The 26170-nt window shown below is 37.3% G+C and overlaps 3 protein-coding genes across 11 annotated transcripts in view; 1 reads left to right on the top strand and 2 right to left on the bottom strand.

Moving 5' to 3' along the window:
* The window catches only part of TSHR (thyroid stimulating hormone receptor), a 78257-nt gene extending 67227 nt beyond the window's left edge, over window positions 1-11030 (top strand). For 4 of the 5 annotated variants that reach the window (XM_084521412.1, XM_084521411.1, XM_084521410.1 and 1 more), the window contains 2 exons: window positions 4786-4974; window positions 6461-11030. In XM_084521412.1, coding sequence (XP_084377538.1) covers window positions 4786-4974; window positions 6461-7871 — 1600 coding nt within the window. In that variant the 3' untranslated portion in view covers window positions 7872-11030. The remainder of the gene's footprint in view (window positions 1-4785; window positions 4975-6460) is intronic. The other variant, XM_084521413.1, reaches the window with a different exon arrangement.
* Window positions 1-15613, bottom strand: part of LOC311437750 (uncharacterized protein) — a 69843-nt gene extending 54230 nt beyond the window's left edge. For 3 of the 4 annotated variants that reach the window (XR_014693672.1, XR_014693673.1, XM_084521419.1), the window contains exons 1-2: window positions 15484-15607; window positions 15235-15344 (exon numbers count right to left, since the gene is read on the bottom strand). Coding sequence is in view for 1 of the 4 variants with exons in the window: in XM_084521419.1 (XP_084377545.1) it covers window positions 15235-15344; window positions 15484-15540 (167 nt within the window). In the remaining 3 variants the exon portion in view is untranslated. Of the gene's footprint in view, window positions 1-15212; window positions 15345-15483 lie in introns of all 4 variants that reach the window. The other variant, XR_014693671.1, reaches the window with a different exon arrangement.
* Window positions 15614-17384: 1771 nt separating this feature from the next.
* GTF2A1 (general transcription factor IIA subunit 1) overlaps window positions 17385-26170 on the bottom strand; it is a 28248-nt gene continuing 19462 nt past the window's right edge. For both annotated transcript variants that reach the window (XM_084522231.1, XM_084522230.1), the window contains exons 8-9: window positions 26054-26143; window positions 17385-22007 (exon numbers count right to left, since the gene is read on the bottom strand). In XM_084522231.1, the coding sequence (XP_084378357.1) occupies window positions 21900-22007; window positions 26054-26143 (198 nt within the window). In that variant the 3' untranslated portion in view covers window positions 17385-21899. The remainder of the gene's footprint in view (window positions 22008-26053; window positions 26144-26170) is intronic.

Genomic DNA, 26170 nt, shown 5'->3' with positions numbered 1-26170 from the left:
TCAGAAATCTATGTGTGATTAGGTAAAAATTCTTAATTGTGCTACTACGCATTCAATCTCATTTTCTCAACCTTTTAAGTTCTTATTATTTGATTTCATACTACAACCACATTTCTGGCTGTGAAAGAGGTTGTTGAAAAAAGCTATTACCCATTACATCTAGTTCTGAACTTCATAAAGAAATAGTCCAACAATGATAATCCAGAAAAAAGTATAAGACAAATATTTAGCTGCCCAGATTTGATACTTGTATCATACATACAGTTCATTCAGAAAACATCTCCTAGGCCATAAACTATGTTTTACTCCCATATTCCTCTGAAGCTCACCCATGTCTCTGCAATCTAATGTGCAAGTTTCATGTAAGTTAAGCAACAGCTTACTTAGATATGTCAAGACATTCCTAGAAATGTCTTGAGATTTATGAGAAACCATGAGGAAAAAAGAAACAGCTAACAAGCCATGGTTTTAGAAGTGAGCGAATGCACTTTGGTTACTTTTACACTCCGCAGTGCAGAGCTCTGTACTACTGAAGATCGACCACTACCAGTTACCTGAGCAGCTCTATATCCCAGCTAAATGCTGGAGTCTGGTCTGGATCTGGGCTTGCAGGAAATTTTTCCAGCACTTCAAGATAACCCTGAACATTCAGTGTCTCACATAATGCTGCTTGCTTGTTAATATTATAATATATAACATTATAATTACATATTATATGTTTACATTCAAAAAAAATATATAATTATATAAAATATTGGACATGATATTATATACATATTATATATTAGCCTTTGGTGGTGGTTTGTCAAAGGCCTTGTAGAAGTCCTAGGATGCTCTAAGAGCAAATTTTTCTCATAACACTCAGGTTTATTTCTCAAGTGGGACTTTACAAAAGCCCTTTACATGCTAACTTCCCTCAGGTATATCATATTAACCCATATCTTCATTAACTGTACTTTTTGCTTGAACTTCTAAGAAAAAGCCCAGTTCAGACATGAGACTGACAGGCCTGTGCTTCCACTGTCCTCCCCAACATTTCAAGAATCCTCCCCAACATTTCAAGAATTGGTGGCTTATTGGCTACCTTACTATCCTGCGAATACGCAGGGCTAAGCTGGAGGCTGCACACCTGTTCTGCTAATTTGACCATTTCCTTCCTGACTCATTGTCATTCATTGTCTCAGTTTTCTTGCCCAACCTCTTCTATAGTCACTTAATTTTGTGACAGATGCTCTTGCTGAGTCTATCAGATCTCTTGTATATTCTCGTGTGTCTTTGAGCCAGCTACAGCCTAGCAGTAGTAGCAGGATACTCTGTGCATTGTACACTTGCTGTGTTTTAATAATGTCTTAGTTATCTATATAAATATGTATTAGTGAGGCTGTCGTAGCTGCAGTCACTTCCCATTTTTCTGAGCAGCCCAGAGTAAGGGCTGATCATACAGTGAAACAGAAGAAAAACACTTAAGAAAACTTGTCCTCTATATTAATACAGACACAGATTCAATTATCTGCCTGGTAACTCTGACTTCTTGGATACACATTGCTCTGAAGATTAATAGTTATTATTTAAAACCTTTCCAATCCTCTGCTTTCTAGTTTCAAGACAGCTGCTGAGCTGTTTGAAGTTGTATGAGAATCTTAACATATAATCTTCAATACTGGATTGGTAAGGTAAAAAAATCCCAACCAAGCTCACATTTTTTCCTCTGGCCAGTTGACAGGCTCTGCTAACAAAGTGTGGGCTTAGGTAGGGTAACTGCAACGTTACCTTCCAGAGGAGAACAAATTACCACCAGACTCCCAAGAGGGTTTTCTATTTGCAATAGCAGTGGTACAGACAGGCGGTAAGACCTCTCGGTGGCAGACACGGTACCAGTAGTTCAGGGACTTCCCAAACTGGGGACCCAGGAAACTTCCAGACTTCTGAGCCTTCTTTATCAAGCTTCTCTACCTACTCCTTATTACTTCATATAGGAAGTTTTTGATACTTCTGATCATCCTTTCTATGCTTTTCTACTTTATTTGCACACTGTAAAATACATGTAGTATTTATAGAATTGCATAAAGTATTTGAGATGTAGTCATGTTAGATTTAGAGTGATTTTTCTCTGTTCTATTTTCTCATTCTTTCCTAAAAATCCTTAGCATTCTATTTCCCTTCAACGTTACTGAATAGCACTGAGATGACATTTACAGTGAGGACTCCAAGATGTTTCCAGAGTGCTAGGTAAATTAAACCTCATTGTCATCTACATACTGTTAAGATTGCTTTTCCTAAGCATACCTTATGTTCATCAGCATTAAATCACATCTATTATTTTACCGCTCAGTCACTTAGTATTACAGGATCTTTCTGCTCCTTTTCATGGTTAGCTTTAGCTTTCACCACCCTGTGTAATTTTGTGGCAGGAACAAACTTCATTGCTTCTACTCATTCTCTTTTCAGACTGTTTATGAATATTTCAGTATTATCAGCACTAATTTAGCTTCTGTGGGCCTCTGCTGTGGTAACATGTATATTCTGATACCAGTTCATTTTCTGTTCTTCTCCTAGTATGAATACTTCTCGCTAGGTACCAAGCTCCTCCCCTATTTTTAATTTTTTATTAATCCATGAGAGCCATTCCTCTTGTCACATAACATCTTAGTTACCTCAATCGCAATTGATATCTAACTGACAAGGCTTTTCAGAAAAAAAGTTCATTGTACAAACAGCATCACCTTTCTCCCTATGTTTGTGTGAGAATACCTTCAAAGAACTCCCAAGAGTTTGTGATGTGTCACTTCCCTTCCAAAAAGCATTAACATTTCCCATCACATGACGTTTAGCCATGGTCCATTCCTGCAGGTAGCTGCCACCACCATGAGTACTTGATAGGGATTGCCAAACAGCCAGCTACGTCTTAGTAAGGTCTTGTCCAAGATGTGCATTAACAAGATGTTTTGCATCAGAAGGAGGTCTACGTAAAATGAGGAAACTGGTGAAAAATAAATAGGTAAAGGTAACTGAGTTAATAAGGGATTAGAGCAACTGTCATTCATGATAACGCCGAGAGAGCTGGGAATGCTTAGCCTGGAGAAGAGAAGACTCAAGAAAAACTTAGCAATGTGTATAAGTAGTTGAAAGGTGGGGAGGGAGCTGGGAAGATGGATCCAGGCCTCTTCTCAGTGGTACCCAGTAACAGGACAAGAGGCAAAAAAGCACAAACTGAAATACAGAAAAGTCCAGTTCAACATAACAAAAACGTCCTTACTGTGCAGGTAGTCAAAAGCTGCAACAAGCTACCCAGAGAGGTTGTGAAGTATACATTTCTTGAGATACTGAAAACTCAACAGGACCTAGCTCTGAGCAACTGGCTCTAGATGATCCTGCTTTGAGGACAGAGGTCAAACTGGATGATCTCTGGATTCAAAGATAAAATGACAGTAGGCAGCATTCAAACTGTTCTAAGACCCATCTCAAGGCCTTAGCAGAAACACAATCTACCAAAACAGATCTGAGGGGAAAAAAAAAAAGAAGCTGACGTTACTGAAATCAACTCCTTGTGACATATTTTAATATGTATGATAGCAAAGAAGCTATTAGAAGTAAAAAGCCCTGCTTCAAACAGTGGAAGCAACTTAATTATAAACAAACACTAGCAAAACAAAAGAAAAAATAAGGCAGAGTAAAACCAAGAGATTGAGAAGCAATTTATTTAAAGAATAAAATTAGTAATAATTTTCTTCTAGACACAAGAAACCAGCCAGAGCGGGTAAAACACAGCGTGACAAGAACAGCACTCTTGGAAAACAATGCATAGAAAAAGCTGAACTATTTATTAGCATGGGTGTTCATGATGCAAGTGCTTAGTGTTCCTCCTACACTTGAAACGTTTTTACTGGTTTATTTCTTTACAGAGAGGTTTAGGGACAAAGCAAACAGATGAGTGGAAAACACTAGCAGAATCAGCTGGCATGCAGCTTATAGTTCTAAAGGAAATCCACAAACCGGGCAATGCAACTGCTGAGCTGAACTCAGTAAAGAGAAAGCATCAAACATACTACATTTCCTGAGAGTTTCAGGATACGCTGAGGTAGAGGAATTTAATTTCAGGTTATGAAAAATGTTGTTTTAGCAATTATAGTGCTCTCTCTTGAAGTATCCCAATAGGTTAAAATGAGTAAGCCCAAAAGAAAATAGCTCTTCCAGTGGAAGATCCAGTCTTATTGAAGAACTGTTGTATTTTTGTTGTACATGCATTACATGGTTGGCTCTAAAGGTGTTATTTTAGAAGTCCTAGTATTTCTTCATCATGTCTGTTCTCCGAGACATTAAAAATAAGCTTTAAAACACAGAGAAAATCATAGAAGGAATTAATTTTGTACTTGAATTTGAATGGCATCAGAACCTAGCAAAGCGATATCACAAATCTTTGAAACATACTGACAGTATATGTACATGCCTGGAAGGTATACATAGTATTCCTAATGAAGGAAATGGACATGTTCTTGTACATAAAGTTATTTATATGCTAAACTGTTAGTTGAATCTGAGCTTGTGAATTGATTGAATCAGTCCCTGGTGTCAAGTTAGGGTTTATTTACATATAGTTCAAAAGAATATGTAGTAACTGCTCTTGTGCTTCAAAAGTGGAAAATACCTGTGCAGCTTGCTAAAACCTCCCCTGGATTTGATATTTGCTGTAGAATTCTACAAAATTCATCAATCACTGTAAGAATCTGAAATTTCAGAGCCAGTCACTTTATTTTCTGAAGTTTGTCTGTTTCTTCCTTTACCTAGGGATATCTCCAGAACAGAGATTGTTAATCTTCCAGCCAAAGGACTGGAAAGCCTTAAAGAACTAATGGCCAAAAACACATGGACTTTAAAGAAGTTACCAGCTGTAAAGATTTTTTTTCAACTAATGCGAGCTGATCTGTCCTATCCAAGTCACTGCTGTGCTTTCAAGCACATGAAAAAAAGCAGTGGGTGAGTTTTTAAAGGAATTAAATGAAGACAATGTTTTAGTACTAATATAAAGTTACATATATTGACACTTATGAACATTTTTCTAGGTATAGAGGACATTCTTTGAAACAGAGGTTACAATTCCAGCTGAGGGAAAAAAGAATTTTTGATATAATTTTTGATACACAATGTGTAGGACCTTTTTCTTCCTTTTGCTAAGCCCAGAAGGAAAAAAAAAATGGTAGAAAGAACAACCAGAATATGCTACAGCAAGGACTAGAAAAATAACTTTTTTTGAGGGTTTATAGCCTCATGTTTCAGATGTTTTCTAACTGAAAAACCAAGGATGTACGATATTCTGCAGTAGTAATTTTAGCAGGATTTCCAGCTTCCCATCAGAAGAGGTGCTGATAGCTTCTGGAGGGAAAAAATACATTTATAGATGTCCTGTTTCAACACAGCAACTAATCTGCTGCATGGGGGGAAGGGGAGCACACAAGAGGGAATGGCTTGCTGTGGTTAGCAGCATTCTACTTCAGAATTCAAATTCAGTGTAATTTTCTACAAAATTTAATAAGGTTTAGAGCCATGAACTCTTACTGAGGCCAGCCCTCAATTCAGGAAAACAGCCTGAATCTTCAGTAATGCAGCATTTGCCATTGCAGTGTACAGTATATTAGAAAATATGCTACGATAAGTGCATGAATTGTTGAAGAAAAAACTCACGTACCAATAACATTCACAGTTAAAATGGACTGGGAAAAATGAGGACAATCAAATAAGACGGGAGAGATTCAAAACTTGGACAGGAATAATGTGCAGAAGGAACCCAGCACAACCTAATAAAAAAAACACTACGGACATGCATGTCTATTAGCGAACATGAACATATCTCAGACTGAATTTTACGCAATCTTAAATTTTAAGTGATTTCAAGTTCTAAACAAAAAATGATGCTGAATTGCAACTTTTTTCTACTAATAAATACAAATTAATTTTGACTACAAATGCAGGTGCATCACACCATGATGCACTGTATTCCCAACTACTATGGTACTAGTTAGCTGTAAGTAAAGTAGAGGAAATACATAGAACAGAAATGAAAGTGATTAAAATTCTTACAGAAAGTGATTTGTGAGTAAAAATGAAAAGGAAAATAACATTGCGTGTATCATCTAAGGCGTTATAAACAATCTTGTGAACTACTACCAAGAAGGAAGAGGGATTATAGATGGTGGCAGGCCAATTTACTACTGGGGATATCTGACAGTAAGAGAGAAAGGAAAGATGTAGACTGAAAAAAAAAAATAGCTATTGTGATGATGAAGTCTCCTGAGATGTTTGACCCTAGAAACGTTCAAGCTTATTGTTCACTTTATGTTAACAAAAATATGTCTGATTACACTTTTATAGCTACATTCTGATTCAGTGATTTGTTTTTGAAGTGTTCCCTTTGTTTACCTCAGACTGTAAATGCCAGTGGTAATTCTCCCCTGTACTCTTTCAGAATTCTGGAGTATCTGATGTGTAACCAGACCAGCAGTCACAGCTTTCGTAAGAGAAGATCAGTCAAAACTCTCAGAGGTCCACTTTACAAAGATTATACAGAAGAATACACAGACCACACTGATACTACATATGACAAAAACACCAAGTTCAGAAATTTTCATGAAAATTCCCAATATTACATTTTTTTCGAAGATCATGGGGAAGGAAATGTTGGATTTGGCCAAGAGCTGAAGAACCCTCAAACGGACGACATGCAGACCTTTGACAGTCATTATGACTATCCTGTCTGTGGAAGCAACGAGGATGTAATATGCACTCCAGAACCTGATGAGTTTAATCCCTGTGAGGACATAATGGGATATCAATTTCTGAGGATTGTGGTATGGTTTGTGAACCTGCTGGCCATCCTAGGTAACATTTTTGTCCTTTTCATCCTTCTGACTAGCCACTACAAATTGACTGTACCACGCTTTCTTATGTGTAACTTGGCCTTTGCTGATTTTTGCATGGGGTTATACCTTCTCCTGATTGCTTCAGTGGATCTCTACACCAGGTCAGAGTACTATAATCATGCTATAGAGTGGCAGACAGGGCCTGGCTGCAACACAGCAGGCTTTTTCACAGTCTTTGCTAGTGAACTTTCTATATACACACTCACTGTGATCACCCTGGAGCGCTGGTACGCCATCACGTTTGCCATGCGCCCAGATCGGAAGATTCGCCTCCGGCATGCTTTGGTTATCATGCTGGGAGGTTGGCTCTCGTGCTTTCTTCTGGCCCTTATGCCACTGGTTGGAGTCAGCAGCTACAGCAAAGTCAGCATCTGCTTGCCTATGGACACAGAAACACCAGTGGCTGAAGCCTACGTTGTCTTTGTTTTAATATGTAACATCATTGCTTTTGTCATCATTTGTGCCTGCTACATAAAAATCTACATCACTGTGCGAAACCCTCAGTACAAGTCAGGGGACAAAGACACCAAGATTGCCAAACGGATGGCTGTGTTGATTTTCACTGACTTTCTGTGCATGGCTCCCATCTCTTTCCATGCTTTATCTGCCATTATGAACAAACCATTGATAACTGTCACTAATTCAAAGATTTTGCTGGTACTCTTCTACCCACTCAACTCTTGTGCCAACCCATTTCTATATGCTATTTTCACCAAAGCTTTCCAAAGAGATGTGTTTATCCTGCTAAGCAAGTTTGGAATATGTGAGCATCAGGCTCAAGTCTACAGAGGCCAGACAATCTCAGCCAAAAACAGCAGTGGCTCTTATGGGCAGAGAATCAGCCGAGGGGTAGGTCAGATTCTTACGAGCATTCAAGACCCAGTCAATGATTACCTTCCTGCTATGACAACGCAAAACCAAATTCTTGTCGAGGAATCCAAGCAAACTGAGCTATGACATCTCCAAGTATCACAACCACAATCTAGTAAACAGCTGGCTGTGCATACAGAAAGTTGAGTGAAAAGATAATGTTTTCTCCTTATCCTTTTTTCCCTACCCTATCCTTGTGATATCTCAAATAGCTTCTGAAAGATGAGTCACTTGAACCTTGTCTCACATTCTTATCAGTGCAGGTGACAAGATAGTGTTCCAATGATGCTGCTGGAAATGGATGTGAAGGTTCTATATAAATAGGAAATTTAATATACTGAAATAAAGTCAGCAAATATTAAATGTACCTTCATCTAAAAAAATAAAATAAAATAAGGAAGCAGGAGACCAAGCATAAAACGTCAGAGTACCATTGACAGGGTACTGTTATGACTAAAATGGACTTACAGTCTTAGAGATAAAATGAGATTAAAAAATACTAAAAGTTGAAGCTCTTCAGTGTTAACTGCCTGTGTGTCAAAAGCTTTGGTTTTATAATAGCAAATTCTTAAAACTTCCACTTGGGTGTGAAACGAAACAGATTCCTTCTGCTCCTACCATCCTGACCTGAAATGAAGCCAAGACTTTGTTTGCAGTTTTTGGTTTACTTAGGTGAAGTGAGAAGAGAAGCTTCTTACTGCTATAAAGGCAAATACGAAAAGACAAATACCATTGATTTTGCTGTTATTCATAACTGGTAACAAACATTAGGACATTTGTCTGTGTGTTGCAAAAATATCTCTTGCTATCACATTCTCTCACTTTCTGATAAACCTACGTAGGAGATGGTTTAATATGAATTTCTTGTAAAGAAATTCAGTCTACCCAAGTTAATGTTGTTCATATTTTTTTGATGGTTGAAAATTTGAGATTGTACTAAATTTTAATGCAACTCTCCATTCTTCACCTAACTACAATGCTGTTTAATTTGAACATCAGGAACCACTTTACTGCGCAGGTGACTGAGCACTGGCACAAGCTGCCCAGACAGGCTGTAGTCTCTCTTCCTTGGAGATCTTCAAAAGCCACCTGGGTGTGATCCTGGTTAACCTGCTCTGGGTGGCCCTGCTCGAGCAGGGGTTTGGATGAGATGACTTCAGAAGTCACTTCCAACCTCAGCCATTCTGTGATTCCACGAATCTGAGCACATTTATGTTGAACACCAAGTACTGCTTCCTTACCACTGCTGTTCCTACTTACCTCTCTCTTACACAGCTAGAATGACTTTCCTTCTAGCACTTGCTATGCTGAGCTGCCTCACTTAGACAGAGGGTGCGGATTGTGTCTTCAAGTTACTTCATGCCCTTCGGTTACTGAACTGAAGGCCAGCTGCTGGCTCCTCCAACATGTTTTAAGAATACCTCTCCATCTTGTGGGGAGATCTGTATCTGAATGTTGTAAGGTCTGCAGTACAGCCACGTATACCACATGGTTATCTTTTGGCTGGCCACTGCATGCCTGCAGCTTAGGTGCATACTCACCACACTGTGCTTAAGGAAATGCAAGCTCAGACACAAGGAACATTACACAGGTTCTTGCTACAGCAAAGCACTAAAGCACCCTTCTGGCACACCTGCTGCTAAATACAGACAAACTTTAGATCAGGCTTGGCTGTGGTAACTTCACCCACATGCCACAGTCAAATAAGCCAGGGCCTGGCTCTCTGCATCTCCTGCAGAGATCAGGAGTCGGGTTAGAAGCTGCTCTGCATCAGCTTGTTAACACTTGTGTGGCACAAGTGCCTGGTTCTGACAGCAGGATCAGACCTGTTCTCAGCCAAATGTAGATACTAGCTCTGCAGGACTGGTGCTGAGATTGCCATTGATTATTTCACCTATCTATTTGGAATGCCTACCATGAGAACAAAGAATACTGAGTGAGTCTCTGCCTTCAGGTAGGTATTTTAAAGCTCATTTTTGTAGTATCTATACAATTTTAATGGAGTTACAGTCTTTGGAGAATAGTGATTAAATTGAGCAGACAGCAGTCAAGACTCTTACAATGAGAGTCAGTAGGCTCCAAACAAACATAATGGTAGAGCCCTTCCAACCATGAGCTGTTACAGCCAGTAACTGCAGGATTGTGAATGCCATATACATACTCGTTCAAACACAATTTGATTTCACATTCCTAATTATAAATAAAGGCTGCTTCAGTGAACAGAAAAAAGGGCCTACCATTCACTGAAACCGTGACATGATCTTATAAAAAAAATTATTCCATCACTGTTAACTCCATCTTGGGACAGTAGCATTCAGAGCACCCTAGTCCTGTCCAAGAGTACCATACACAGCAAGCTACTACAGTTGCAACCCCTGCCCTCAGATTCTGCTGTCCTTCTGACACAGAAATGCTCGTTAAAGGGAGAAATGGTTATCTGTCCATACTTTCCTGAGTGCCTTTATCACTTCATCAGAAGCTAAGACAATCAAATTCCATGCATATACTGTATACATGTATTTATGCTACAAATTCCATATGCACTAGTGTACCAGTAGGGGGGAAAAGAAAATCCAAGCTTGAATCATATGCTTTTTCAAAAAGAGAGGAAAGACTAAATCAATTAACATTTTAAAACTGTTTTTAGAAGTACCACAGATCACTTATTTCAAACATCTTTTCACCTTAAATGAAACCAGAAGATTCACTCCATGGAAACTACTAGGACATTGGAAAGACGTGGAATTTTGGACTGCCTGCAGTATGACTTTGAATTAATACAGCCCTTTGCTGTTACTTACGGAAGACGTGCATTTACACATTATTGAACTTTATCTCCCACCACTGCACATATTTTGTCAATTAAAAAGATTCTGTGATATTGCCGTTATGAACAAAGTTAGGTATTTCTGTTTTGTCTTGCATATTCCTTTTGTGTTTATCTCGATGAAAAATATTTAAGAAGCTACGGGAAACATCCATGCAGTAGACTTTCAAATAAATTATTTTTCATGTGTTTATTTGTAAATAGCTGTATCCTATAGATATTCTCTTGCATTTCTGCTCTGGTCAGTCCTGTCAGCCATTTTTGGTTTTGCATACACCCTGATGTAATAATTGCTATTTTAACTGTCTCAGCAAGATGTCCTATTCCCGGCAGTAAGCACTTTTTTTTTTTTCCTTTCTCTAGAATACTTCAGAAATAATGCAGCGCATTAGAATAAAATGTTTTGTTTGAAATTTTAAGAGGCCCAGTGAGCTTTTCTGAAGGTTTTAGAATATTTTTCCTCTAAAAGAAGTTAAGACCATTTCTCCTGCACTGAATTTAATTGTTCTCCTTGGCTAGCACACAGCCAAAAAAGACTGACACTATTTGACGGAGATTTTGTTTTTTTCCCCACAACTAGCAGGGAAAAAGTTGTCCTAAACAGCCATTTCAGTGCAGCAGAGATGGAAAGATACATCTGTATTTTACTGAGATTACTGCTGAGCTCCGGAGTTCCAAAATCATCACTGAAAACATTCAAGACAGTCAGAAGAATCACCTAACAGCCATGAGATCCTCTTCAAAGACTAAATCTGGTATTTGATCATTTTCACACTCCTTTCTAAACTTGATTTGTATGTGACAGCCACAATGACTAACGATTGGATACTTCATGAGAAAACACACACAGTAAGAAAATTATGTGGTAAAGAGACTGCAGCAAGAATTCTCACATAGCTAAATAAAGTATCAGTCAAGTCTTGACATACCCTCCCTGTCCTAAAAAAACTCAGTTGACTTCAGCATCAGTGCACCATGATGCACCATCTTGTGGCATTTATGAAGCTTCAGCTCTCATGAAGCTTTAGGGCTCAAGCAATCTCTTTCTCAGTTGTAGATGCTAACTGGGACAAGTAGGCTAACAAATGACCATGAATAAATAGTTCTTTCCAGGAGGCCTGTGCTGTTCAGCAAGTGCATTAGGGACCTGGAACAAGGAATGAACAGTAAGGAAAGTTTGCAATAAAACTAAGGTATCTAGAGAATCAAGAAGAACGGATATGACTATGAACAACTGCAGAAATACTCCTTAAGACTGAATGACTGGCAAAAGAAATTCAGCACAGATATAAAGTGATATGCAGGGAAAAAAAAAAAAAAAAAAAAAGACAAACACACATCTTAAGCGATGTGCTCTGAGCTGCAAGGGCAAGACTGGCTGTCCTCACTCAAAACCCTGCATAGAAATGGCAAGAGCCACAGTCTTCAGGACTTTGGCTGGCTCTGTGAATTTGGATGGGAGAACAAAATATAAAAATCCCGTTTCAGGGTGGCAGAAAACGCCAATATTTTTTCTACATAAACTTGTGAGATTGTATTTGCATAATTTATAGTGCCAATACATACACAATGAAAGACTTCCTCATTCTCAGACACAGAGAAGAAAAAAGCTGTAAAGCTGCATCGCAGCCTTGGTTATGAGACTTGAAATTTTCTGTGAGCAATTTAAGCTGGCTATCTCCCTTCTCCCCACCCAAGGACAGACACGTTTTCTTGTATGAGTAGACAGATGACACCACCTGCAGTGGGTCAGCTACAGTCAAAGTAAAGCACACCCTGCTATGGAATTCTGGAACCTGTAATAAGTAATAAAAAGTAAATTTCAAATCAATACCATAGCTTTTCAGCATACAAACATAAATGAAACGCACTTCTATTTCCTTTCTTGCCAGATAGTTTATATATTAATGCTCACAATATAGCCTTTGGAAAATTCGTATGAAAGAAATCCTTGAATAGTAAAGCTTGATCTGAGCAGAATTCCTATACTCATGTGTTAAAATGAGCCAACCCCTCCTTTCCAGGCTGTTTGGCAATAGCAGCATAATCTGTTATTTGTTTGTTTTTTTTCCCCTAACAGACGCAAGGCACCCTTGGTCTAAAACCCCTCCGCAATCAAATGGTGTCTGGCTTGCAGTTAAAATTGGATGGGGTAAGGCACACAATTAATTGAACACCTAATCGTGCCTTTTTGTTGTGCACTCCCCTACTCCTTGGAAGGGATTGTGAAAACATATGACACTGCGCTCTGATGTAGGCTTTGTTGGCTATGGCACAAGTTGTGAAGGGCCATTATCATGCCCTGGAACAGAAGGTGGTTAAGAGGTCCTGGTGACGCACACTGAGACGTTCTGACAGCACTGTAGACCTAGAATTGATACTGGGCCAATAACACATCTACATCAAAATTGAAATACTTTTAAACTGTTTAGTTTCTTCTGTCTAGCCTAACTTATTTTTGTGTGATTATAGTGACATGAAAGCAAATCAATGGATGCTTTAAAAGGTCCATACATGGACAATTTTATCAGCATAACCCACCAGTTTTAACCTCCTTTCCCCATGATGCACACATGTTGGTGTGAATTGCTACAGTACTTCAGATTATCTCAGGGTCTCATATTACACAGAATACTAATCCTGTGGATTTTTTTTTGTTTGTTTGTAATTGCCAGTCCTTATTTTCCACCCTTAACATATTGTATCAGTATTCAAAAAAAATGGAAAAGTCTCATCAACTGCAGCATAGGACTTGGAACTCTTTTGGGCCACCGTGAACTTCCTTCTTTGAAGAGTTCACTTTCTGCTTTAATATGAATCAACCCAAGCTTACCCTGTTTTTGGGTAGTAGCACTCCATGTTGTTCTGATTCTATACAATGCCAAGCCCTGTATGTGTGGCCACCTGAAGCCACATCTTTACTGTTGTGCATCTGTGTGGTTTAGCCGAAGCTTACAGAGCTTTGTTAATGCATTAGGTAAAGAAAAGCATGCTCATTTTGGTTCTCAGACGTTCACTATGCAGCTGTGGTGAGGACAAATAGAGAACCCTTTGGTTCTCTATTTTTCTTTTTTTTGAAGAGCTTTTTTTTTTTTTTTTTTTGCTGCTGTGAACATCAACTTCATTCATAATGTGTATCTAAGAGCCCACTAAACAGTCATTACAGTGGGATAGGACTGTTCCTTGTATATATATTGTGATACTTTTTTAAAGAACTACTTTGCTGCCTTCCTGTTGCCAACACTGGCGCTGTTAACTGGCTAGACTATGAAACCCATGCTGGTTGTCTTACAGCTGAAATGACAGTGGCTTTTCCTTGAAAAGCGTAACTGTCAGGGAAAATGACAGTACTCCCTGCCTTACGTGAAGGCAAACTGCAACAAAAAATCCAAGCAGTAATGTGGGTTTTAACAAAAAAAACTATCACTCGAATTTCTAAGGCTCTATTTGTCTGTCTTCTCCATGGCTCACTGCTAACTGGCACATACAGGATAGCACTGAAATACTAAGCAGCAAGACGACTGTATTTGTGCTGCACCTACAGTGCTGTTTGTAGGCTGACTGTAGTCAAATAATTCCCTAAATCACAGGTGGGTTACTGCTGCTGCCTAGAGGGAACTGGGGAAACAGCAGAACAATTCTTTGTAGCTAGCTGCAGACTTCCAATTAAACCCAGCAACGAGGTATATCGTGGTAAAAGAGAATTGGAATGGGTGGCTGACGCACTGGCAGATGCACTTTCCCAAGAAAAGTCCTGGAAAAAAAAACAGGTTTTTGTTCCTTACTTACACTTCTCTCCCTACCACTAAGCATGTTTGCACTCTCTCAGATTTTGTAAAAAGTCTTGCTACCTTACCCTTATCCTGTGTTCTCTCAGTTTCCTCCTTCCCGAGTCTCTTTATGACTCTTTCCCTTACCACGGCAGAAATCCTGTGCCATATATGAAGTACTTTACATTTTCCACGTACCTATTGTCTAGAACTGATTTAAGCTACATGGCAACATACACACAGCCACCTCAGGGAGAAATTATAGAAAGCTGCAAAAGGTATGAACAGAACAATTTGGAACAGAAAATGAAAGCCAGAAGTTATTCTATATATATACATTAAGAGCAATTTGATCTCTTAAGCATTGCTTCACTTCCTCTCTGCTCCCTTCCAAAACCAACTAGCGATAAATGCAGAAGTGGCTGCAAAGCAAATACATTTCTTCTTTAACTGAACAGCTTTTAGCATTAGTATTGCATCACCACACTTATCAAGCAATGTGTTAACTCTCCATATATATGGGAAATTTTACTAGCTGCTGCTTTAGTGTTTTAAGATTAAAACTATTTGCTGAAATCAGCCAAATTCAGGTCACAGAGAACAGTGCATCAGAAATCTTATTCCCAGTACAAACCTTTTCGTCTTGTTAAAAGTTTTGACAAGGTAAGCCCAGAAGGAAAGAACTTCCATCCTGCAAAAATTTTCTCAGAAACGAGCAGCCCAAAACAGAACAAAATCTACTAACAGAAGTTTTGCAGGGTGAATTCTGCCATGTATCATTTTCAGAAGTGCTGTACTCCCTAGAACACCGTATTTCTCAGAAAACATTACCTGCTGAATCAGGGCAGCCCACCTGGAGTTTGCCGGTTCCTCTGAGGGGAAAAGTCTGCATGAAGTCCTCAGGCACTGGTCAGGCAGGACATGTGGAGGAGCCCTATCTGCAGGGACCTTGCAGCAGGATTCCTAGGAGAAACGGGAACAAGCCTTTGGAAAAATCAGGAAGCAAGGTGGTTTGGTAGAACAGATTGCCTTCCTTGTTTTGATAGTCCAAACCATTGTCTCCATCATCATCTTATGCCTGCTAGGTAGGAGTTTTCTTTACCTTGACATTAAATCCTGCCAGCTCCTGCACTGACTCCTGCAGCTTGAAAAGCAGCATCCCAGCTGCTGATTCCAAACACGTCTTCTGTTCGGGTGTCTGGAGGGCTTGTCTGCAGTGCAGTTCTGCTTCATTTGGTACCTCTAGCAAAAGAAAAGCATTTCTAACATGACACAATTGCGTGTCCACATAAGTTTGTGTATCAAGATTTTTTGTTTTACAATTTATCAATAGCTTTGTTTTGAATTTGTTATTGAAATACACTTGTCCGAATAGAACACTTACTGTTTACAATTTCTTGTACAAAACTGAACTAAGAACAAAAACTAAAACAAGAAAGTATAAACCAAATACACCCAGTTGTATTTTTAAGAAATAATATCACTAAAAGGCACTTTAAAATACCGGCCGACCAGCACCCATCTCCAGAGAGGGGATTTTAACTATGGGAGTGGATGGGTCACTCAGTACGACTTGGAAAGCAAAGTGTATTTTCAGCACTTCATCTCTATGCATTACCTTGTTATTTCAGATTGCCCTTAAAGTTAACCAAGTACATGCATGTTTACACCATGTAAAAGGATTTAATTGTACAGGCATTTCACATCAAAATTACCATAAAAGTCTTCACTCTAAGGAATAATTTGTTATAAATATACTTCTGTGATTTTTAGATATCCACAATGAAGGTAAAAAATAGTACAGTGAAACGAACTGCAGTTGAACGACAGATGTCATTACATCTGGAAGGATTAGAGTGGTGTTGGCATAATCCCATTAGTGGTGAAAAAACACTTTGGAAAAAAAAAGACTGACAGAGACTGCTCTGACAATAAGCAGCAAGATTTAGTCTTCAGCCAGGCTTCAAATGAAAGCCCTACTTCAAAAAACAATGCAAAACCCAGACTCCAAAGGTAACACAGTTATAAAACTGTACGTTGTAAGAATGGTATCTAATTGAGATCAAATGGGGATACATTAAATGCTATCCTAAGATCCCTTATCCTCTCTTACTTCAGCAGTTAAAGAATAAAGCCATAAAGAAATCAATTAGAAAAAATCTGGTATTTTAAATACGTTTGAGTTGGCAAATAACCACCCCTGAAATACTTTGCTCATGCACAGCTGGGTGAGCACAGTTAACATTCACAACAGTAATGCTTTTATCTTTAAGGGATGAAAACAGCTTGGGTTTTGTTTTGGTTTGGTTTGGTTTTTTAACTTGAGGCTGCTACTAATTTGTCACTGTTCTGCTTTTCATCCCCTTTTTGGTGTCCTTTTGAAATTATTTTGGCCAAAACTACAGGTGATTTTTCCAATTTATTTTTTTCTTACATAGTATGCAAACTCAGATAGCAGTGATAGGACTAAATAAATATCATAATTTCTGATACTTCTTATGAATCATCTCAAAATCCTTTAGAAAATAGTAAATAAGACAAAAAAGCAGTATGGTTTTTCAGACTATCCAAAACTAAGATGTCACCTGCTCACACTAGAAAGCTATTCTGTCAATCTGTGTCACTGCCAAAACCTTTCTGCTTATCCTGCTCTCCTCCAACAACTGGGTATTTTATTTGCGGTAGTCCTGCATTTTCATTTACAGGACTAACACTGCAGATCACACACCAATCTTGTCTCAAGACGCGAGTCTCCAGTTACCACAGGGCAGTAATTCTTAAATAAATACAGATGTCTGGCACCAAGATTAAAATGTGACTTTTTATGACATTCTGATTATTTTAAATAGAAAGCCTACAAAGCAAACTCAACAAGTAGGTGACAGAGAAGTTACTCTTGTGAAAAAAATAAATTCAGAATCTTCATTGTTATTACAGTGATAAACATTAAACATTGTGTATAAAACAAATGCACATGCAAGATAGTAAATGAAGTGGCAAACATTTTTAAATAACATCTTTAATTAAAGTTTTTGCAAAGGCAAAATATTAAACTTAAAATAGGTCTTAGTACATCAAAATACTAAGTTCTCTAATTGTATTCCAAGCATGGCCTTTGAAACATAATATCCTGTATATCACAGAGGAGCAACCTTGATCTGCAATTGTACAGAATGAATTTTACAAACATAATAAATATATTTACCCCCTTACACATAACAGTATATGTACAACAGCAGTTGACAATAGTAGCTCAGAACAGCAAAAAAGGATATTCCCCCACTCCATATTCTATTGGTACCCTATGCACTCTGGAACATGTCTCATTGGATGACTGTACATATAGCTAACCCAAGGTAGTTCATCCTGTTAAAAAAAAACAAACAAACAAACAAACTCCTTTTGTTCCACAATGTCAAATCCACCAAATAATAATTAAAAGACACACTGCATGAACTCCCTAAAAAAAAAAAAGTAGACAACAGGGAAACCAAAGGACTGTTTTTTTACACATTTCCCACCCAATCACAGCAATGGGAAAACAAGACTCTAGATGCCAGACACCAATACAAAACAATGTGCAAGTTTCTTCGTCTTTTATAGTCATTACTCTCCAAGTCTGAGAACTCTAATTTCAGTTGGGTGTGTGTGGATGGGGGTGCGGCACACAACAAACCCCATGACGCTGTGTAAAGCAGCCCAGTGTCAACCAGTGCACATTATCCTAAAACTGCTCTTCACCTCCTGAACGATGTCTTATTGCATTTGATTAGGAAGCTTTTGCTTTGGGAGGAATTTTGGCTTTTCCCATTTTGTTTTTAAATTTTTATTTTTTTTTAAACCATTTGAGGAGACTGAATCAAAATGAACTTTAGTTAACAAGGTCTCTAACTGCTCCACTGGAATTAAGAAATTTTCCTCTGCTAATGTTTTACAGTGACGTAATTACTGCTAACTGTCAAGTGGTAGAATTATTTTCACAGACAACGAAATTCACTTTTAACACTCCTATTCTGCAGCAGAAATAGAAAAACATTTGTAAAAAACCTGTTACATGATAAAACATGCTCTTTGCACTTTTCTAGAAACTGTGCTTCAGAATCATGTATCATGTTCTTGGAAACTAACTCAGACCACAATTATCACTTCAAATTGTGTTTAGGAAATTGAATGATGCTCAAATGCAACTTGTGAGTACAATGAGGGAACGAGGAGTATGAAGCCTCAAAGAAATCTTGTCACTAACCAGCAACTCAGGGGGAATAAAATCACAATTTTATTTAAATAGTCCAATATAAAGTTCCTTACGCAACTAAATTATCTATCATCTCCTTAACAGAAAACATATTTCCATTTGTTTTCAACTTAGATGTTTTTAAATGATTGCACACACTAGAACCCAACAGAATTAGAGCAAAAAAGTTGCTTTTTTTGATTGAAGCACTGCAGGAAATTTACTCTCTTGGGAATCCAAAAAAAATTAAAAAAAATATATATACTGGCAAAACAGGTATTCTGCTGAAACTGAAAAGGCACAAGACTCCCAATTTTGCCCAGTTGCTCTGCAAGTTTCCATCAGCCATCATGGTTATAATTATGAAGGTATCTTTCCCCATTTTTTCCGTCATAAAAAGGTGCTCCATTATCTGTGCAAATTTTAACATAAGCCCTCTTGAAATCATTAATTGTTTCCATAATACTGAACTATTTGAAAGAAAAAAAATCAGCAACAAAAAATATTTCAAAGGAAACAAAAATTTATGAACTATGAACATGGGAATCCCTTGCCCTCTGAAAGGAATGGTTTCTGTGGAACCTAGTGAAATGGTCTGTTCAGTTACATTGTTAAAACCATGATTAAAATTCAAGTACAATAGTAAAATTAAGCAAACTACATTCTTACAGCAAGCTGCTACAATAAAATAAAATTAAAACATGCTTTTTGAGTTAAAAAAGGAACACTTGATGTAGCAATAAGAGCACAGTTTGGTATGTTCATGTCTGACTGGCTTTCATAAAGTTTCACAGGTACTGTATTTGAAGACAAAATTTCTCATCTGAAAAGCATAGCATACAATTAGCTTGCAAGAGACTGTGCAAGTTCAGACAGCTTCATACATCCTTTAGAATAGTATAAGCTTAAGTTACCTGTAATGTTCTGCTATCCCTTCAAAATAAATTAAAAGGCTATGCAGCTTCTAGTACGCATATGTGGGTGAAAAAATGACTAAGATGTATGAAAATAAAGTGTTGTCCACATAATCTGGGTTCCAGTAGCATAAACAGGAATCTATTAAAAAAAAAAAAAGTGATTTTTTTCCTTTGTTGGTTTGGTTGTGCAGTGTTATGGGAATTCTTCTGAAGCCCATTACTTAAGACTCACTGGAAACAGATACGGAAAAGGTGAGGGAAGGTATTAGTTGGTAAATTATTCACTTCATTGCAGTTGTACATAGAAGTGTCAACAGTGGTAAAAATAAAATAATAAAATATCTGCTTCGTTCGGAAGAAAGCAAACACCAGTTTGACATACCTTGATGCCCTGAGCCACAAACACACTCTGAATGATGGTGACATTACTTAAGAATGAATTAGAAAAAATACCGATTAACTTATCATAAAGCTTATGTATGTAGATAACTTACTAACAACCACATGGCTCTAGACATGGCCTACAGGCAGTTTTAGTCTTTATCAATGAGAGCACAGGTGTACAAAATCACAGCAAAAAAAAACACTCCTTGCAATGTATTTGGAGTTTCTTTGTTGGTTTCTTTTACATACTATTTAGACTATGAATGAACACACCTGAAAGCAAGTAAATCAAAATGAAAATTAGGGCAGTGCTTATATACTGCCAAAATACACTTGTGACTTTGTTAAATTACGTTTAGTAAGTTTCACTCTCAAGATTAAAAATAAGGTCAGAACTCATGATCAAATGTCTGCTTCTGTAAGTCTTCCCCAATTTATTTAAAATCATCTTTGCTGTTGTCCATTTCATTGCCTTCCCAAGCACCCAGCGAAAGACATTTTTTTGAAATGGTGAGCCACACGAACATTCCCTCCTCAACAGTTTTGTAAGTATAATGCCCATTCCCTCTCCTCATCCAAAAGTAACTCCATTTCTGGAAGCAGGGTTTACAAGAATAACCTATGCATAAAGAAAAGGTGTTCAAGTTCTCAGGACGAGGGGAACCACAGGGGAGCAACATTGTTGCTTTTCACACACACACACCAAGGGGAAAAATAAAAATAAAAAATCATACCTTTGGAAAAGAGAAAGTCGCTACACAAGATTTAGTGCATCCAACTGTTCGATTTTCTGTTACCAAGTCAGTTTAAGGATGCTTTAAAAAAATTTGTGTTCTCTAAAGCTGTGCAGCTCTTTTCATGAAACTATATGCCACCTGGAAACTTTAGAGAGATTAACTGCTGCAGGTAACTTATGGCTATACTTTTCAGTAAAGCTGATCTTTGATTAACAGAGTTGCAGTCAGGATGTTAGAATTTTTATGTTACTTTCTGTATTAAAAATTTAGTCATTCTTGTGTTCTGTTCAATTATTTGTGGATGTCTGAACTACAGATGTAGTAAGTAGGTAAAGGAATTAAATCTATTATGTGATTATCTACACATCTGATTCAAAAGCTCTCCAAAGCATTTTTAAGAAGTCAATGAAAATTGTACTATTCATTTCAGTTCAATGATGCTGAACCACCACCAAACAGCAAGAATATAGTTTAAAAGTTAAGCAGTCTGACTTTGGGACGGGGGAACCCAGAGCTACAGGTGCTTAGTATTTAAAAAAAAATACAGCCCCAAATGAAAGGTATCACTCACATAAAATAATTTTGAAATATAAATGATCATTTTACCATTTTATAATTGCTAGGAACAACAACTTGTTTATGGGGAACTGAACTGAAAACAACAAATAGATATTATAATTAATGAGCATATCAGAATTAAAAATATTTTCCTTATACAAGTTATTTAAAATTTAACACCTTAATTCTTACCCTTCTGTACAAAGCTTGCGCGCAGTTAAGTAACATTCTGACCATCCTCACTACCAAAAGGAAGTGTTCAAAGCAAAGATTTGTACACACAATAAGCATTTTCAGATTAATAATCTATCAAAGGGAAGAGTTCCTTCAATCAGTGGAAGAAGTATTTTAAAATCTTAAACCAAGGGAAGAAGGGGGGACAAAGCCTTACATGCTAAATACCAGCTGTAGGTACCTGTATGTAGAATTGATAATTAAGGTATTCCTAACACACAAAACCAGCTCCCAGACAATGCTATAGCTGCTACAGTCCATGGCTTGCTCATCTGAAGTAGTGTCTTTGTTGCCACATTTTACCTTTGTTCCAATACTTTTGTTTATGCTTTATTTCTGATGTGCAGATACACATTTTGGTTGGAGTATAAGTCCAAGTCTCAACCTTTCCTGCTTTTGATTTTTTTCCTTTTACAGGGAGTTTTTTTGTTTTGTTTTGTTTGTTTTAAAAACTTCACCATTCTGCATCCCCAATGGCTTTGGAAAATACATAATCTCTTCCATTAAGATTCATGATGCCATCTTTGAGATGAAATTTCCATTTGTTTTTACTTCTATGGATCTAAAAATAGGGAAAAAAGTTGAAGTATTACTCTGCGTCAGAAATGGGTAGTAATACATAAAGTACATTATACAGGCAAGAAAAATGAAAATAACAATTAGACACACATTACTAGATTGCTATAAACATCTCAAAAAATCAATTCTGCATTTAACTATGAAAAAAAAAGCGTAATGATGCATCTAGCAGCATTTTTAGCTTCCATTTTTTAAACCAGGGAAAACTCTTACAGCAACTGATGAGAAACAATGCAACCACAAAGACATTGTAAAATCCAAAGCACTCAGAACATTTTCAGATGTGGCTGAAATGGAAAAAGGAAAAGTATATATTCACTTCTGCTGCTTTCATATGATTAAATTATTTTTGTTACATGAAACTCCACTTGAAAGCCAGATATTCTTATTTCAACCACCATAACAAAGACTAAAGTTTTAAACTAGTCCTGAAAGAGTCAACCACTTAGTTAATTCTTTGCATCTCTTGTCTAAATTCCATTTTGCTTGCTAAATGGTTTGTTTACTTTATGTACAGACAGTTAACATACTCAACTTTCAATTTATAACATTAGAGTTTGACTCTGGGATTTGGAATGTTAAGTACTGGTTAAAAGGCAAAAGATTATTTACAAGATTTTTCAGCCTGAAATGCTCCACAGTAGAAAATGCACAAGATGATATAGCTGATAACATATATATGCACTGATCTTATATTGTATGCTTTCTCCTCAATGGTAGGTCATTTTATATGATTTATGTTCCAATTCTCTTCTCAAAGTGTAAGGTGAGGAATGTAAGATCTCCAGATCGAGATGATGGAATGAAGCTGAATGTTCAAAAAGATTCTAGCTGCAACTTTAAACTACAGCCTTCCTAGCTAAAATATTAGACATTTAAGGTGTGTATAGAAGAAATTTATGAAAATTATTCTGTCAGATTAGTCCAACTATCTGCATCAGCCCAAAAAAGACTGAGATAGAAAAAAAAAAAAATGAAGACATTCATTCCATTCCTCATCTACATTGAGTCCCTATCATGACAGTCTGTGACATAATGGATATTCACATTATAATATATATTCCAATTACCACAGAATAATAGAAAGAATAAAACAACAGCTTTATTCCCGTTCACTTTACAAATACATTCATGCAGAAGTTACTCTTATTTCTTAGTGCCTATTCCCAAACCAGTAGTACCTGACTAAAGGAAGCAGATGACCCATGCGGTCAAGATCAGAAAACATACAAGGACATGAAATAGTAGTTAAGTACTACTGGTACTACTAGAAGCACTACTACTACCAAGAGTAGATTTCAATTATCTTATGCCTTCTGAGTAAAGGTCGATGTGCAGCACACTGGGGCTGTTCTAGGTACTGTAAAGTCCAGTCCTACTTCATGAAGAAGCTAATTCAGGACCCCACAGAACACAGAACTATCTTTTAAGTCCAAGACAGTGAACTAAGGGCTTCAGTTAGAAAACATCACCAGAACTGACAGCAAAAACACAAGACAAGCATTTTCCCTGGGCTAGTAAGTTGGCAATGAACACCCTACAATGCCGTATATGTAAATTTGTGTTCTTATGTTTAATTTAAAACTAAAAGAAACTGATCAAAATTCAGTCTAAAGGCAGAAGAGTTTTTGTATGTTTTTTTCAAAAGAAAGCATACTGTAAACACAGAGCAGAAGATCACCAGTACTATTAAGCTGCAGGACAACCAGATATTCAAAGAAAGCAAGGATCTCTCAGAAAGCTGAAATGCTGTCCAAAAGAGAAAAGTCATTGTAAACTACACCAGATTAAACTAAAGTGTCATTAAGCACTCTTAAAAAAAGAGTTTAGGAAATTTTACAAAAGGCATATAAAAATCAAGATAACCCCATTGCAATTTTTCAAGTTTCATCGAGAAGTCTCATCATTTATTATTAATGCTGAAGAACTACAGTACTCAAACAATCACTAGTACTATTGTCTGCTCTGTGGTCATTTTAAGCTATGTTACTGGAATCAGCAAAGAAGCTAACAAGAAAAAGCCTGTCTTATATAGTGTACCTGCACTTCCAAATGGCACTCAACACAAATCTCTCATCAGAAACTTTTGAGTTGCCATAAGGTAAGCAGGAAGGTCCTCTGATAAATTGGTAAAACATGAGAAACCAAGAACACGGTTACTACAGTGAAATGAGATTATTCCAAAAGGTATTTGGGCTGGCTGAAGTGTGCATAGTTTAAGAATTCACAAATCATCCAAAAAATGACAAAACATCACCGATCATACAGAGAAGAATGGTTACCAAAGAGCTGCAGAACAACATCACTGTCCTAACTCATTGTGTAACAAAACAATGGTGACATTCAATGTATATGGAAGGCTGTAATGATGAAAAAACAATTGCACTGGTAGAAAAAATGATAGGTTTGAGTGGACAGTTACAACTCAGGAATGAAATTCCAGTGTTCCAAAAGACTTTTCTATAAAAACGTCAGCTCTGTGTCCACTGAGGTCAAAAGCACACGTGAAATACTACAGGACACTGTTGCTCCACTTAATAAATGGAAGGTTCAACTGTAACTGAATAGCTCTGATCCTCCCACAGCATTACCCACCTGTATCAAATATGATACAGAAGGATATAAAGGAATAAAATACCTCTGGAGAATGAAAGAAAGAGTAACCAAATGTTTGGAGAGCTGTACAAGTAACAACTATAAGTGTAGTTCTGATTTCAAACAGAGACGACTGAGGAGGCATACGACGATCCATGTTCATATAAGGTACCAAGGACGGTGGAGTGCTCTGTGAGCATCATTGCTACCTGTTCGCCCTCATCTCACTGTTCAAGATGCACCTGTTGTATCAGCTGATGCAGGACACAGTATGTTGTACAAGACAAAGAACTTTGTTCAGAACAACTGAGCTGTTGGTTTTGTATTCTAGAAAAACAAACTGAATGGTTGTTTGTTAAGTGAAGTGTTTCCAGAGCACTAGAGGCTTCACGGTGGACACTTCCCTACTGAGTTCAAGTTCTTAATTTTGCAGAGGGTGAGGATTTCAGATAGTACTTGTTGCTCAGCTTCAGCAGCTCCCAATAAGCTTTTCTGACTGCTATTCCAAGGTCCCTCACATGAACTGCCTTGAAACTAACAATTCCAGAGTACCGTCTAATACCTACATCCTAGCTGTCTTTCTCCTCTATTTTCCTCAATCTGATGACAAGCACAAGTAGAATCCAGATATAACTGAGTATTTTATATTCAAGTCATTCTTTGCAATGAAGGGTTTTTTCTTCAACAATCTTTTCTCTGCTTTAAAAAGGATCCTTATTCTTCACAGTGCAAGTAAACTCTCACAGGCAAAGAAAGAAAATCCATATAGAATAATCTTTCTGTGTACTACTTCAATAAAAAAGTGCCAAGAGCCTCTGGACAAATTTAAAACAATTCCAGACATAAATGCATCCTCACATATTTCAGGGCAAATATAAAGAAAGAAACTAGTCATTCTAGGGAAGACAGGATAGTTCAGCGGAATTTAAAGCAAAATAAGTAAAAGCATTCCATATCGTTTTTTTTTAATAAAAAACCAACAGGGCACATAAAGAATTGTTCCTCTGAAGACTATTTAGTCACCACAAAGAAACATTTTTAGTGATCAGTAGGTAGTTTTCTAACAAGTCTAAATCTTAATGACTACTATTTTCATTTCTGGCTACAACAAACTACAAAACTTACAAGAGTTCACTTCTCACGAGCCCAAAGGATTAACCTTTTTTTAAAAATCAGTCAGACATGATAAAGAAAAAAAAAAAAATCAAACTTTTCTAAGCTTTCCTCACTGCCACCAAGTCCATCAAAAAATAAAAAACACCTTTCACTGAGACGAGTTTTAAAAACAGTTATTAGTTCTTACATTAACGTTCGTGTTATAATCTTTACAGATCTATCTATACTTGACAGTCACACAGATGTTTTTGTGTCACTTTGAAGTTATGACTTGATAGGAAGAACAGAGAAATTAGATTTCTCACATTTATGTTTTACCTTATCATACTGGCACACAACAACATTTTCTGTATCAAACAGTTCTTGTCCTTCCTCATCACTCACATCATCTTCACTGTTAAGAGGCTCCTGGAAGAAACGTGTGAAAAGTTACAC

The sequence above is a fragment of the Aythya ferina genome (genome assembly GCF_964211825.1).
Source record: "Aythya ferina genome assembly, chromosome: 5".
NCBI lineage: Eukaryota > Metazoa > Chordata > Aves > Anseriformes > Anatidae > Aythya > Aythya ferina.
The sequence above is the reverse complement of the archived record's forward strand: the minus strand, read 5'-3'. Positions and strand labels throughout refer to the sequence as shown.